The sequence below is a fragment of the Nelumbo lutea genome, chromosome 5 (genome assembly GCF_056320005.1).
Source record: "Nelumbo lutea isolate HS-2025 chromosome 5, American lotus-T2T, whole genome shotgun sequence".
In the NCBI taxonomy this organism is placed as follows: Eukaryota; Viridiplantae; Streptophyta; class Magnoliopsida; order Proteales; family Nelumbonaceae; genus Nelumbo; species Nelumbo lutea.
Window position 1 is genome coordinate 40,976,942 of NC_142688.1, and position 15,571 is coordinate 40,992,512.

Here is a 15,571-nt window from a genome sequence, read left to right on the forward strand (position 1 = left end):
TAATATATGGTTGTATGTATTATAATTTGAAAATAAGTAAACAATTATATCAATAAATTAATTTATAGATGAGTTAAAACAAGGGAAAATTCCAAATTAATACCTTGTACTTTGGGTCTAGTGTCACTTTGGACCCTGAACTTTAAAATGTGACAATTCAGTATTCGAACTTTTAAAATGTGTCAATCCAATACTTGTCATTAACCAATTCATTAACCAACCATTAAGTGACATTTTAAAAGACACAAATGCCCTTTCAGTGTCATTCAATTTTCTTTATCAACCATACAGATATTGATAAAAAATGAATAGTTTCAAATCATTGCCTCTTTTATTCAAAAAAGTTGGGGGTTATGTCTTAGTGGGCATTCTGGTGACTCCAACTTTCTTGAACAAAAGAGGCTAGGATTTGGGACAATTCATTTTTTGTCAACTTTTGGATGGTTGATAAAGATAATTATATGACACTTGAAGGGTATTTGTGTCTTTTCAAATGGCACTTAACGGCTGGTTAATCGTAGGTGCTAGATTGGCATGTGTTGAAAGTTTGGGTATTAAATTGTCACATTTTAAAGTTTGGGGACCAAAGTGGCACTAGACCCAAAGTACAGGGTACTAATCTGGAATTTTCCCTTAAAACAACTAAATTTAAGTTCAATTGATTATGATATTAATAATATAAATAAGTTTAAAGTATTTGTTCTCTCCAAATTTAAATACTGTTAATTCAATATTGAATATTTTAAAATATTGATTATAATAATTATTTTAAAAATATAATGATTAAGAAAATATTGAGTAGTATAAAGTATTGAATATATTAATTAATTTAAAACATATGAAAGTACAATATATAAATACTTCACAATATTGAATATACTAATTAAATATTTTACTCATTAGATTAGAAATTTATTTTTATAAAAACATATAATATCTTGAAAAACACGAAAAAACTAAGTGATGGTGGCTCAGTTAGATTCTTTGGTTGCTTGTAGAAAAAAACTAAGATCAAGTCCTATAGCCATAAGGGTTAGGGGGTTATGGCTTAAAGAACATGTCATGGTTATCCTTCAACATCAATATATTCTGACTTGCATTAAATTATATTTTCTTCCATTATTTTTTAGGGAAATGATGTAATGATTTATATTTCATTTTATCCCTTTTATCACCATATTAGATATCGGATTTTCTTTTCCATTGCATGGGCCCCGCTAATAGTTAGGATAAGGCATGGATGATGAGAATGATGAACTCATTTTTAAATAGTGATTCCTTGAAGAAAAATTTTAACCAAACATAAATAACCATAGTTGCCAAAGTTTGAAGAATAAAGAAACTGGTAGCAAGACTAAATAACAAATGCTAGCAAATCATCATGCAAGAGAGACCACAAGTTGTAAATCCCAATACCAGAAATAAAGATGCTATGGTGCAAGAAAGTATCCTACTAACAAGGGAAATGAAGATTTTGCTCAAAGCATGATTATTTTTTGTGTTGTGGGCTTTCCTAATATTTTGATACAAGCCCATTTCTTATACTACAAAGAATGAGGCTGAAAGTAAAGAATGAGTCACTGCCTATGTGTAGGTGTGTGAGATGGATGTGCCAAACAGTTAGAAACTGAATTACAGGCCCTAGGATACTAAGAGACTGAACAATGATCAATGGAAGAAATTACAATCCTGCACTCGGCTACTACATGACGTAGCCTCCCTTGCAGGTTTCAACAACAATCCAATAGGACATTAACTAAAATTTGAGAATCCCTCTCTAAAATGACATTAAATAAATCCAATTCCTGGGAAAAATGAGCATCGACGAGGAAAGCATGTGTCTCGGCTTCAAGAGGAGATGAAACTGCAATACAAGAGGCTCCACTAATATTTACTTTTTAGTAGGCTCCATTATAGTCCTTTACCCTTGTATTAAGTTCCACATCAGCCATCTGTTCTCGATCCCGACTCCTGTGGGCCCACTGCCACTCGGGCTGTGATCTGCAGAACTCCACCTCTCGAGCTACCCCCCTGTCAGTTATCACGTCTTCGTAATTACATTCTGTCTTCTCCGTCACCGGCTGCCGTCTTGGCTTTCCCAACGACACAAAAACCGTGAAAATACCTTCCTGTTGAAATAAGTTGCAGCTTCCCGGTTTTGCACCCTCAGCCTCTTGAAACAAACTCTTTCTGCAAAACCCGCTCTGATTGGCATGCTCATTGGGATCGTTCACATGCCTGAGTGAGGATTCTCCTGCCATCGTAATTCCAAGCTTTGAATGAGCCCCACATCTATCTGCTCCTAAGCAAATCCCTTGCTCATCTAACATCTTCCCTTCCACCTACGGGCTTTCTCGTCAGGTGAAGCTCCAAGTGAAGGTCCATAACCTGCAGGGACCCTTTGATTATTTGAATCTTGTTCACCCAATCTACTTGTCAATTAAGGATCAAAGTATCGGTATCAAGTATTGTATCGGATAGTTTGGATACGAATATAAATATGCTTTAAAAACGTATGGATATAGACGAAAGATATGAAAACCCATGGATACACTACGAAAATGATATAAATTTGTAAATACATCAATTATACTAATTTTAAAAATCAAAATAACCACAAATAAAGAATAAATACATAAAAAAATATATTACTAATATAACAAGATACATAAGCATCTTACAATTCTATTGATAATCCAACAATCAAGAGTCCAAGACTCATATTATATAGTTTTTACAAAGTAAAACATGTACAAAACCATTATTATGTTAAATTCTATAAAGTCCAAGACACAAAATATATGCAATTATTATATTTTAATTACTATAATAATTATTTTATACTTTTACCTTTCAACATTAACAAAAATTTCAATCAAATATTAAATTTTGAAATGTTTGATAATATCAAAATTACTATCATATGAAATTTATAATTTTTCTAAGATGCATATATTATTATCATATTTTTACTTTTAATCTTAACTAAAAGTATATCAAAATTATTAAAGTTTTTAAGATACATATCATAAGAAATTCATAATTTTTAATTATTAAAGTAACGATTCCTTTATTAACATTTTTATTTCCTATAGTTTCTTTCTGAAATAACAAATCATTTTTTATACAAATTTAAATTAATGGATTTGATGAATTCAATTTAATATTATATTCTTGAATATTTTGTAAAAAAATTTTTATTTTTGTAAAGAATAAATATATTATTTTTAGTCTAAATTAAAATATCAATGAATAATTTGTAAATAATTATATAGAATTTAAAGATATATATAATGTACAAATTTATGAAATTTAAGTATTAAAATAATTATCTATTATTAATATTTTTATTTATATAAATTTATTGAAAATAAAAAATAAATTTTGATATAAATGTAAATTTGATAGATTGTTTACTTCATTAATGTGTAGTTTTTAATATTATTTATTTATTTTAAGTTAGAATTATTAAACAAACATATAATTTATAGTATTTTGTATTTGTTTGGGTTCATGTTAATGATAGAATTAATAAAATGTATCAGCGTGTATCAGCGATACGGTGCGATTCACATGGATACACACAAATGCGGTGTCGATATGCATGATTGGACGTGTATTGTATTATTGATTTATAATCCGGCACCATAGCATAATCTTGGTAATCTCTCGTACCGGAAGCCCAGGGGTCAAGTCGGACTTGGTTAGAGAATTAACCCAGGGGTCAGTCGGGTTTCTCTAAGCGGACTGTCTAGGGTTGGGTTAATTCTGAAACGCGTAAACCGGACAAATCGACCGGACGAACCATCTTTTGTAGTCCGTAGACCGTCACCGTAGTTCATACCGTGTGGCGTATGCCGCTACCGTGCTACGGTACGGGCTTTGCCTTCTTCCCCGCCTAAAAAGCATTTTGGCGCCACAAAACACAGTGTTAACGCGCTCTCAGGCGGAGAGAGGTACTGCGGAGATGGCAGAGACCGCCTCGCCGATGGAAATCGACGGTGCCGATAACCGGGCGAAGTCCAACAAGGGAAAAAACGTCATCGCCGTCCCGACGGACGGCAAGGCGACGCCTTGGGTCGAGAAGTACCGGCCGCAATCCCTAGCCGATGTGGCAGCTCACAGAGACATCGTCGACACGATTGATAGGCTTACAAACGAGAACAAACTGCCACATCTCCTCCTCTACGGGCCTCCCGGAACCGGCAAGACTTCGACCATTCTTGCTGTCGCTCGCAAGCTCTATGGAACTCAGTTCCATAACATGATCTTAGAGTTGAACGCGTCCGATGATAGGGGCATTGATGTCGTGCGGCAGCAGATTCAAGACTTCGCAAGCACCCAAAGTTTCTCCTTTGGGTAAATTTCTGTAGCCTCCATTTCTGTATCTAGTTGATGCTTAAATAAAATCTACTTGTATCGTAGTTGTTTTGCATTTTTAGTTTGTTTTGATTAAACAAGACAAGAATTATGGTACTCGCATTGATGCGTGTGATGTTGTTACAGAGCTTGTAGTTTGTTGTTGCATTTGCCCTAATTGACAAGCTTCACTCGCTTGTAGTTATTTATACAACACTTGAGTATTGGTAGTAATTGGGTGTTTCTTCTTCTCTCTGTCACACTCTCAACTTTAACAATGTTTGGCCCCCATTTGTGCGTTTAGGAGACCTAGATATCAAAATATCATTAGCATCAACTTAAGAGCACGAACTAGTTTTTTGCTTTGGTAATGGTTCGTTCAGTGGTTAGTGGTCAATAGTTAGAATAGAGCAGAATAGAAAGCAACTGAGTCTCAAGAAAGATGTTCTTTCCTTTAAGTAATTTATTTGTCTACAATTCTTTAGAATCTCTAAAGCCACTGTACACATATGAGGCTCTTTGATGGGCTTTTAGGTTTTGAACTCCTCCTAGAGTCTTTGTGGATCCTTTTGGTTCGGATTTCAAGTAATGGCTTGCCTTCACCCCCCGTACTCACAAGAATGTCTAATCTGGGTAGTGTTCCTACCTTAATCTGAACTTTCATGCTATGGAGCAGAAGTGCATATAAATTGTGGTTTGAAATTGGGCTCATTTATTATATGCAACAGAGCTAATTGTCAACCATACAATGACTATATTTTAGAGATGTCATATGTACTTAGCCTCTCTTTGGCTGTTCCCATGTAGGACAGACACCTTGTCTACTATATAGAACTCTAGATCCTAACTTGTTTATTGCCTACACATCATCCTCATCCAAGGCTCTCTCAACCCAATGATAGTCACAGCTATCTAGGGTCTTGGGAGGGGTAGGTTGGGTATGGGCCTAATGTTTGGCATATTTTTGGGTACTAATTGCTATTATTAGTTTCCATTTAAGAAAACATTTGCACATAAATAATGTAAAAATAATTAACAAAACAATACTTTAAAGTTTCTCAAGCAGTCCAAACTCCGAAGAGATATTCAATCCATCACTGAATGCCTCTCCCTACCCTGATTCTTGAATGTTTTCACTCTCCCTTGATTTAGATTCAGATACTCATAGGTTAAGCTGATCTTAGTTTGACAAAGATGAAGCATTGTGTAGTTTGACAAAGATGAAAGCTAGTTATCTTTGTTCTTTATAAGATATTATTTGATGCATCCATTGACTTAACCATTCTTTGTTGTTCTTAGTGCAAAATCATCTGTGAAATTGGTCCTATTGGATGAGGCTGATGCCATGACAAAAGACGCACAATTTGCCTTGCGCAGAGGTTTGCCTTTTCATCTACTTATTTTTACTAATTCTTACTGGAAGCCTTGTATTTATGCTCAACATAAATGGTTCTATGCTCTGTGATATGCAGTGATTGAGAAATACACAAAGAATACTAGATTTACACTTATCTGTAATCATGTCAACAAAATTATTCCGGCATTGCAGTCAAGATGTACTCGATTTCGCTTCGCCCCTCTTGATGCTTCTCATGTCATGGATCGTCTTAAATATGTGATAGAGGCTGAAGGGTAGGATACTTTAACTTGTTATGGTTTATTGGAACTCTAATAACAATGTGAAGATGATAAAATGTCTTTTGGAAATTTGGGGATTGCCTTTTAAATGTGTTTACATACACTCTTAAAAAAAATTCTGCTTTATAAATTAATATGTTTTAATAGCATTAGGTATACAGAAATGTGAATTTTATGAGAATTTGAAAGATTGCAGGTAATCCAAAGAGCTCAAGAAATAATCACATGTTTATTATCTCTTATTGGAAAGAATTACAACACCATTTTAGTATATTACTAAACCTATCTTTTCAAGAATTTTTTTTTTCAGAAAAGGAGAGAAACATTGAGAACTTAATAGAGTTGATCCATATAAGGGTGGCACAATGGCTGAAATCCTTGGACTTATTCACCGATTTTACCTTGGATGACCTGTTGAGAAATTGGAAAAAGACAGCAAGTTCTGCCCAGATTAAGAGGGTCCCAAGTCTTTCTTGGATATCACCCCTCTCTGGCTTCATGAAACTGAATTTCGATGGAAGTATCAGTATCATAGGGAATCCAGGGTTGTTAGGTATTGGGGGAGTTTTCAGGAATGACGAAGGGAATGTTTTAGCCATTTACTCAGGCCCAATTGGAGAGGGTACTCTCTCGGGGCTGAGATATTTGCAGCCTTGGAAGGAATCCAAAGAGCAAGAGAATTGACCATTAGGAGGCTGGTAATTGAAGGTGATTCAGAGGTGGTGGTAAGCTGGTTATAAGAAGACAAAACTGGAATGTGAAACTGTAACAATGAAAGGAAAAAATTCAAATAGCTGGCTAAGGACATTGAGATAAAATGCAGCTGGGTGAAGAGAACTGCTAACTCATTTGCTGATGGACTAGCTAAGCAAGGGGTGAATAGGGATTCTTTGTTTTGGGCTCATTTCTAATCTTGTTTTTTATTTTTTTTTGTTTTGTTTTGTTTGCGGGGGAGTTAAGACAGTTTACCTCCCTCTGCTTCTATGTATTTTCCCTAATTTTTAATGAAGTTACATGTTATTGATAAAAAAAAGAGAACCTATATTTTCTTCTTTTTTATTGATAGATAGTAGAAGTTTGAATTAAATATTAACAGAAATTTACATAGATTACAAGTGCCCTTTGGAGAGGTCAGATTTTCCTATCCCTACCAAAAAACCATTTCCATGATGAGTAAGGAACAACGCAGTCTAAGAAACTCTAATGTAGTGCATGTGACGAAAAATCTTCTCTAGGTTGAAGCTCGGTCTGAAAGGAGCAGGACCCACAAAAGACTACAAATGGTATACAAGAGAAGAAGAGAGGCAATTTGTCCTCTGGAGCTGAGTCTAAAGGAACAATGATTGAGGAGCAACCACTGGATTATCTTTTGGGGAAGGATGTTCAAGCCATTAAGGAGGGCGGTGAGGGTTCTGTTTTTGGTGCGTGCACCAAGCTGCAAAGTGATGAGTTTAAGGGTAATAATTTGGGCGGTGCGACTCTTCAAAAGTTGGTAGATAGAGAGTGACGATTGGAAAAAGTTTGGGTCTCTGTTTTTTGGGTGGTGAAGAGTTTGCTAGGAGGGCTTTCAAGGGATTTGAAAGGATAAAAAGGGAAGAGATGTTAAAGAAAAAAAGCTCTGTTGAAAGGAGGTGAAGCTTGGGACAAGGAAGTTTCAGATTAGGACTTCAGGAGGATGAGATTGTGGATGAAGATTGAGCATTTGTACCAGATGTTTCAAGGTTTTTAGATTGAATCCAGTTTAGCATGATTCGTTGGCATGTAAATTGTGTGTTTGTTCTTTAGGTGTTGTTCAAGGGGTTTTGTAGTTATTCTCTCCTTTCGGATGATATCTTATCATCTTCCTGCTGTAATTTTTTTTCCTTTTAATAAACTTTTCCTTTTATTCTTCAGAAAAAAGGAAGGAAAAAGAATGAGGAAAAGAAAAAAAATATTCTATAATGGCACAAAATCTTAGCAACCTTGCACCTGTAAATTTTCATTTTACAGGTGTTAGAGATTAGAAAGGTTAAAAAGAAATGCTAATTTACAAGGGGCAAAACAACTAAGTTGCTGAGAACCTGTATTGTGTTATAAGAGGGGAAACGATCTGAAATATGGAATAGGTGATCCTGAGCTTCTTGACATTGATAAATTGGGAAAAAAACGATACTTTGATTTCCTATTTAGAAGCAGTCTGACGTTGTTGCTGAGCTTACTGTTAAATGCATTTATGTTTAATAAATATATTTAAATATTTACAACGTTTCAGTGTCTTATCTTTTGTTTTGTATTATATAATGATTTTCTACAATCTAGCAACATCATGGACTATGAATAACAGAGGACGATGAACACATTTGTGCTAGTCCAAGAAATGTGCATGTGCTCTGCTACAAGCCTACAACATGCTATTACCATTTTCTTATGGAGATGGGGTTACTGGCAATACATTGAATAGGTTTCTTGCTTCCCCTGGAACAAGTTGATCTTGGACCATCAGACTAGGTGAGGTCATATTGGCATATCATCTTAAATATGTAGGTCTTTTTATCTATAGTACAATTATTGTCTCTTGAGGGCAATGGCTCTTCGGCCCCTGGACATAGCCTAATTGTTGCAACCCCTTCACTACCTTTATGCTTGAATAGCCAAAGCACATTTAAGATAAAATCAGTTAAGTGGTATGTTTTATCTGCCTGTGTTAGTTTAGTGATCACAATGGGCATATATTGGTAATGTACTTGGAAGTAGGGACCCATAGAAAATGGGAATCCCACTAGGGTAGAATTGCTAGCAATATTACAAGGCCTAATATTGGCAAGAAACCTAAATGTAAGGAAATTAGTTGTTGAAAGAGATTCGAAGGTGGTAGTTTGCTGGCTGAAATACAACAACCAAGGAGCATGACAACATTGGAATTACTTGAAAGATCAAGATCTTTAGCAACAGAATTGAAAGCAAAGTTTCAGTGGGCTTATAGATCAGCAACTCCTTGGTCAATGCCATGGCCAGACAAGAGGTAAATAGGGGGCAACTATATTGGGGCACTTTGTAATAAGGTACTTTATTTGTAAGGCAATAGGGAGGTGCTATCTACCTCACTAGAAGGATTCTTGGCATTCTTTGTACTATGTGTAACTAACTCATTCTTTTTACCATTTAATAAAGTTCATGTTAACCATCAAAAGATACATCTAGGTACATATTCAGTATGTCTTACTCCTTTTCCCTGATTTCTTTCTCTTACTCTTAATAGATTCGTTTTTGATTATCAAAAAGGATTATTGAACAAACCTATTATGCTGTTAGACCAAGATTGTGTACCAGTGTTTTATTACCGGGTAGTTGGTCAAGGGTTTATTTTATTTTTATATTTATCAATATCTATATGTATACATTTTTTTTTTCCTTCTGTCAAAAAAGGAAAATTATATGTATACACTATTTTTATATTAATCAATATCTATATGCATATATTGATTGCTTAAATCTAGCTATAAATCCTTTGTCTTTATTAACTCATGCCATGTAACATTCCTTGAACCAGGCTTGATGTATCTGAGGGCGGCTTAGCAGCACTAGTACAGCTAAGCAGTGGTGACATGCGAAAAGCTTTGAACATTTTACAGGTTCTAATCTCTTATCTGAATAGCTGACATAGATCAAATATGATAACCTATCATAGTTCCTACTATGATGCTTCTAGGTAGAAAGATCCTTCTGAAATCGGGATTTTGGCTATTAAGTTCAAAAAGGCAGTTCATGAAATTGGGATATAGGATACTGGACTATCAGAGTAAAGAAAACAATCTAGGGCCTTGCTTATTGAAAAAAAGAAACAAAGAAGAAAAGAAAAGAACTACGGGCAAAGGGTGGAGGTTGTGTGGAATCTGTGAATCATCTATATCTCAACTGCAGTGTTGCAAGCTACATTTGCAGTAAGATGTTGGCCATTTTTGTGGCAAGAGAATGCAAACCAGTTTCTGTGGTGGACTTCTTGAAGGGGTAGAGGGTGGATTGTTTAAGCAAGAAGGGCAAGATGGCATGAACATGATGCCTGCTAATGTGTTCTGGGGTATTTGGCAGGAAAGAAATTGGAGGATTTTCCAAGATAAGCACAGTGAACCAGACACATTGGTACAGAAAATTATAGGAAAAACGTATTCATGGGTTAGCTGTTCACAAATATTTCAAGGATGTAGTTATAACTCATTTTTGTATTTGATTTTCTATCATAGCCACTTGTTATACAGGGGCTTCATATTTTGAATGAAATTCTACACTTTGCCTTTACTCAAAAAAAAAAAAAAAACTAGGGCGTTGGTGAGTGGTAGAAACTAACATTAGCCCATAGAAGTCTGCATGATGGAATGTAATAGTCATCCTAAAAAATCTTTGCCTATTTAATCATATTTCTGTATCCATATGTGATTCCTTTTTCCTTGCATGGTAAAATCCTTTATCCCAGAGTGAAGGTCGACAAGGGACAGATTTCTATTCATTTAGATTCTACAGAATTTGGAAGTAGCACCAACACACTGACCTTTTATGGCATTCAACCACCATGGTTCCATGCCTTTGGGTATATTGTTCTTTTCATTGGCATGTACCTGCTGCTTTTCATTGTATAGACCTGGTCAAGAACCTCTGGTTATGCATTTTAAGTGTATAAATCATATGAGGTTGATATTTAGTGTGCTTTCACTAATAGGTAAGATAAATTATTTTTTTTTGATCAATAGTAAGATAAATTATTCATTGGCCCATAGTTTTAGAGATCTACATTTTATGAAATGTCGGATGTGGATCACCCTTTTCTATGCATCAAATATGTTTCCTTTCTTTACTTGGAATGTTTATGTATGAATATGTATTTGGAAGCTTATGCAGGAAATGTGGACAGAGACTAATTATTTTTTGAAACATTTGACATGGATACTGATAGGAGAGTCCTACCCAATATGCTGATGCCATGCTTCTAGTTTTTAAGCTACCTAAATTTTAATAGTACCAACTTTCACTTGTAGGACACATAAAAAATAAACTAATGTAATATCTGGTGTTTGTATTGGCATTGGTATTCTATCATGTCAACATGGGCACATCAAGCTGTGAACGGGGAAGGTAAGGCAACCGAGGAGATCTAACTGAAAGATGGTAGATGGCTTTGTGAAGGTGAGGAAGGAGGGAGAAAAGTTGCAGGAAAGGCTCTAATGGAGGCTAAGAGCACAATCTAGCAGAGCTTACACACAAGAGTGATAAGCCGTAGGTGAGGAGGGCTTCAAGCCTCCTTTATTTATAGATGAAATCATGTAAGAAGAAAGGAAACTTTCCCTAAAGTAGGAAGGTTTGTTATTCGGTTAGATTTGGATCAAGAGCGGTTGCAAATTGGGTTTTGCCACTTGTCAATACAGAGATCCTTAATCCTGGAGTCTGGGTTCCAGACTTTCTCCTCCGGATCTGCATGTGAGCACGAGTGTAGCTACAACCCCACTTTTAGAAGGCTCTTGTGACTTAGACAGTTTTTGAGAGAGTCCACATACCAATTGTCATCGCAGACTTGCTGTGGGCAGATTACACTGTTGTGATGCAACACCTATGTAGGGTGTCATCATAGCGTAGAGAACTGCTGCAATGATGTACCAAATCGCAGGACAATATCGAGGTTCTTGAAACAACACTGGTTGTGCTCTGTTCTGTAATTGTAATTTAGTATTTTACATCACAATTGTGAAGTGTTCATTTTGGCTTGAGAGTTGCTATTTGTGGGATTGCTCTGTAGAGGTTTCCAGACTATGCTATAATATAGGTGCTGTGGCTGTATTTGAAATCCTTCCAGTGCAGTTCTTCTTGTGCACTGGGGGGGGGGGGGAGGCTTGTGGTGCAATGTGAGTGCACCGTGGTCACCTATTTGAGTGTCCTCTAGCACAGTTTCTATAGTGCCCGAATCTGTGACACAAGCATGTCCTGGCTTCTAGCTATTATGGTTTGTCATGTATATACTAATAAGGACCCTCTAAGAGTATGGGTGGCATTCACTCCATGTCAGTGTTGTAGCATTTAGTAGAGACTTATGTGGTGTTTGGCACTGTGGTAGTTTTCTCAGGAACCATTTGTACTTTTATTCCACATTAGTGCCATGTAGCCATTTCAACCTTACCTAATGTTATTTTTTTTGTTTGGTTGGGTTGTTTTAAACAAAATGGTTGTACTTGTGTCTTGGGTTTGATGAAAGTAACCTCAACCTCAAGTGAAAACGTCTTTTTTTGTGTTTCTTGCTCCAAGGGAACATTTTCAGCTTCATATCCTATGTGGTGCCTAATGGCACCTAACTAGAATAAGCAACAAGTAACAAATGAGCTTTGGGTTATGCACACAACCCAACAGCTCTTTTGATTTCTAATGTGTCAATCTAGTACAACTGCTTTCCCGAGAAGACTACCACGGTGCCAACACAACCCTAAACAAGTGAAAGGAAAAAAAGAGCATTGGTTTTGTTTTTATGAGCTACCCTAAAATATTTAATGTCATGGTTCATTATAAAAGTGCTGAGATGGAGTTTTTTTGTTAAATTATTGCCTTCAATGTTCTAGTGAAACTTTTTGCTAGGTGCAGATTATTAACTTTGGATGTTAGATACTGTTTTCTTGTTCTGTTAGTTCTTTTTATCATGTGAATGAAATTTAGGATTATGTTGTTGATCCTGTTGTCAATGTGCACAGTCGACGCATATGGCTTCTCAGCATATAACTGAAGAGGCTGTCTACCTATGTACTGGAAATCCAATGCCCAAAGACATTGAGCAGATATCTTTTTGGCTTCTCAATGAATCATTTGCAACTAGTTACAGATGTATCCAGAAACTTAGGTTATCTTAAAGTGTGATTCTTTGATTGGTTTCTTTCTTTTGTGTCTATGCAAGAAACTGTAGCTTTTTGTATTGTCTACTTAGCTATGCAAAGGTATCTCTGAGATGAAGATGAAGAAAGGATTAGCCTTGGTAGACATTGTGAGAGAGGTTACCATGTAAGTTAAATGCATAATTCTTTCCATTCACTGATTTTCTTTGTCATTGTGAACCTTTGCATTTCCTGGTTATCATTGTATGATTGTTTTTAACAGGTTCATCTTTAAGATCAAAATGCCATCCAATGTTCGTGTGCAGTTGATTAATGATTTGGCTGACATAGAGTATGTATTTGTGTTACTCCTTGTTCTATATAATCTGCATTTGGTTGCACCTTTAATGAAGGAAACCAATTGATTTCCTTGAAAAATGACATTCAATGATAAGTTGTTGGAGTCTTCTTCATTCAAAGAGAGAGGGAAAAAAATAAAGGATAAAGATAAGGAATGATAAGTTATTGGAGTCTTCTTACTGCCTTTTTCCAGGCTCCTTCATGTTCTTATCTGTAGATTGTTTTGTTTATTTTGCTGCTGCCGTTCTGATTATTTCTGGAACATGTGTAAATGAAATATTGGAATGACAAATGGCATCTTCCGTTCATCAAAAAAAAATTGTCATTCAATGGGAAAATGAATCATATTCCTAATTTTCCTGGTGTTTTGCTTAACTTGGAAACAAATCTGCATGGCTTAGAAATATGGGAATGTTGCAAGATATGTATAGAGGTCTCTGTTGGAAAATGACTAGTAAAAAATTAGAAGGATAACTTTATTTCACTTTTTTTGGAAGACATTTTTTCAATGGCCTTTTTTTTTTCTTAAAAAAAAAACTATACAACAACAATTTCTGGAATCATTATTTTTACATGCAACCAAATGGAGCCATAATACTAGAAAAACGTTCATTTTCCCATTTGGTTCAATTTTACAAGAAATGCAAACATTAGTGGTAACATAATATACCTAGTGCATGTATGCAATGTTTAGAGTTTATATTCATGCATACAGATGCATTGATAAGTTTTCTTTCTCTTTATTTCATTCATCTTTTTAGGTCTTCAGTATGATAGATAGTGCTACTGATTATTCTGAGTGTTACACCATGTGATGGAAGAGATTGACCTGTTTCATTCTAAAGGTGTTAACTATGACAATCTTGGGTTCATGCTAAAGCTCAATTGGTTGGCAATCTGCACCATAACCACATTGGTGCAACTTTATAAATAACTGTTTTGTTTTGACTATATTCAAGATTATTGGGTGGCAGAGAGTGGATGGAACCATATTTACGGTCAACAATAAAGCCAATGAACAGCTTCCACCAATGAACATAATTAAGATTCTCAGCAACATAACCATAAAATCAAGTTATGTGTGCCTATCCTGGTCATCCCCTCCATTTGTGGAGTTGTAGTAGGTTTTGTTAATGCCTCATAGGTTGGGATGGTGATAGAGGTTTGGGTTCTTATGACTTCTCATGGACCAAAATGTTAAAGACTGTTTCAGCCCCCCACCCCCATGCACTTTTGACAAATGATTTTGCCACCAACATTTGAGGATTGAACTGTATTGTATCATCTGGCTGGTTTTTGATGTGCAGGTATAGGTTGAGTTTTGGGTGCAATGATAAATTGCAACTTGGATCACTAATAGCCTCTTTTACCAGGGCTCGATCTGCTCTGGTTGCTGCTGCAAAGTAGCCATGTCTTTGATTCAGGTGCATTGATATCCTTGCCACGCTTTTACCTGTGCTTTTCTTATGCTTACTTCCTCGCCCTGACTACAAACTAGCAGATGGGTCTGATTGTGCCTTTTTCATATGATTTAAACTCTAGGCCTGTCGGATGGTGCTGTCAAGGTTACTGAAACATGAAGTCTAGGATGTAAAGATTGTAATGCAAACCTTTCTTTGACAGGATTGGGTGATCAACTACTATGATACAATGCATTTCTTCTCTCTTGATGAGTGTTGAGCCACCTACTGAGTTGCATCTTGCCTCATCCAAATAGCATGGTGGTTGTTTTCCTCTGTTTCTATTATTTAACAAAAGCACTTCCATGTAAGACTTTCTCATGGAGACGTGGTAATATCATGAGGATGTAGGATGGGGACTCTCTTGAAAATGGGTGGTTTTGTACGTCTTTCCACTCCAAATATTATGAATGATTTTATAAAATCTTCTCAACCTTTATTTTAAAGTTATAATTCTATAGTTCTACACTTGTACCCGTGAAAATCAGATGCAGTGGAGTTGAATCTGTTATGACTTGGAGTAGAATGTGGAGTTTGATGTCTGCTCTCATTGGCTTCAACAGTTTTAACTGTACCCTTGGGAAAAACCCAGAGATTTGGCTTCACATTGATTCGACACTGACAACATATTCTACTGTATAACTGTATATGTATTATGATATAATCACTTGAACGACTTTAATACATTAACATTTTTAACAAGTCTTTAATGGTACATCTTATCACATAAAAGTACATTATGTAACTTGAAACAATGAAAAATAAATAGGCCATATGGTGTTTTTTTTTTTTAGGTGTTGGTTGAAATTTTAATTTAGCATATAGTAAATATTATAAATTCACCTTATTGGTTCTGATATCTTAATACCTTTCTTACCAAAAAATTATCTTAATACCTATTCTAAGTTGTGGGCTCCTAGACTCTGTACAGCA

General features: G+C 35.6%; 1 protein-coding gene across 2 annotated transcripts; it reads left to right on the forward strand.

Annotated features, from left to right (window-relative positions):
• The first annotated feature begins 3,848 nt into the window (after positions 1–3,848).
• Positions 3,849–15,084, forward strand: LOC148851937 (replication factor C subunit 3). Of its 2 annotated transcripts, none has more exons than XM_088944591.1 (9): positions 3,849–4,359; positions 5,659–5,738; positions 5,832–5,991; positions 9,527–9,608; positions 12,702–12,831; positions 12,942–13,005; positions 13,102–13,170; positions 14,486–14,602; positions 14,721–15,084. In XM_088944591.1, the coding sequence occupies exons 1-8, from the start codon at positions 3,968–3,970 to the stop codon at positions 14,583–14,585; spliced, it is 1,077 nt and encodes a 358-aa protein (XP_088800717.1). In that variant the 5' UTR covers positions 3,849–3,967; the 3' UTR covers positions 14,586–14,602; positions 14,721–15,084. The 2 variants fall into 2 exon arrangements, with proteins under 2 accessions (XP_088800717.1, XP_088800718.1); XM_088944592.1 differs by having other exon boundaries at positions 3,918–4,359; positions 14,802–15,084.
• Positions 15,085–15,571: the final 487 nt, after the last annotated feature.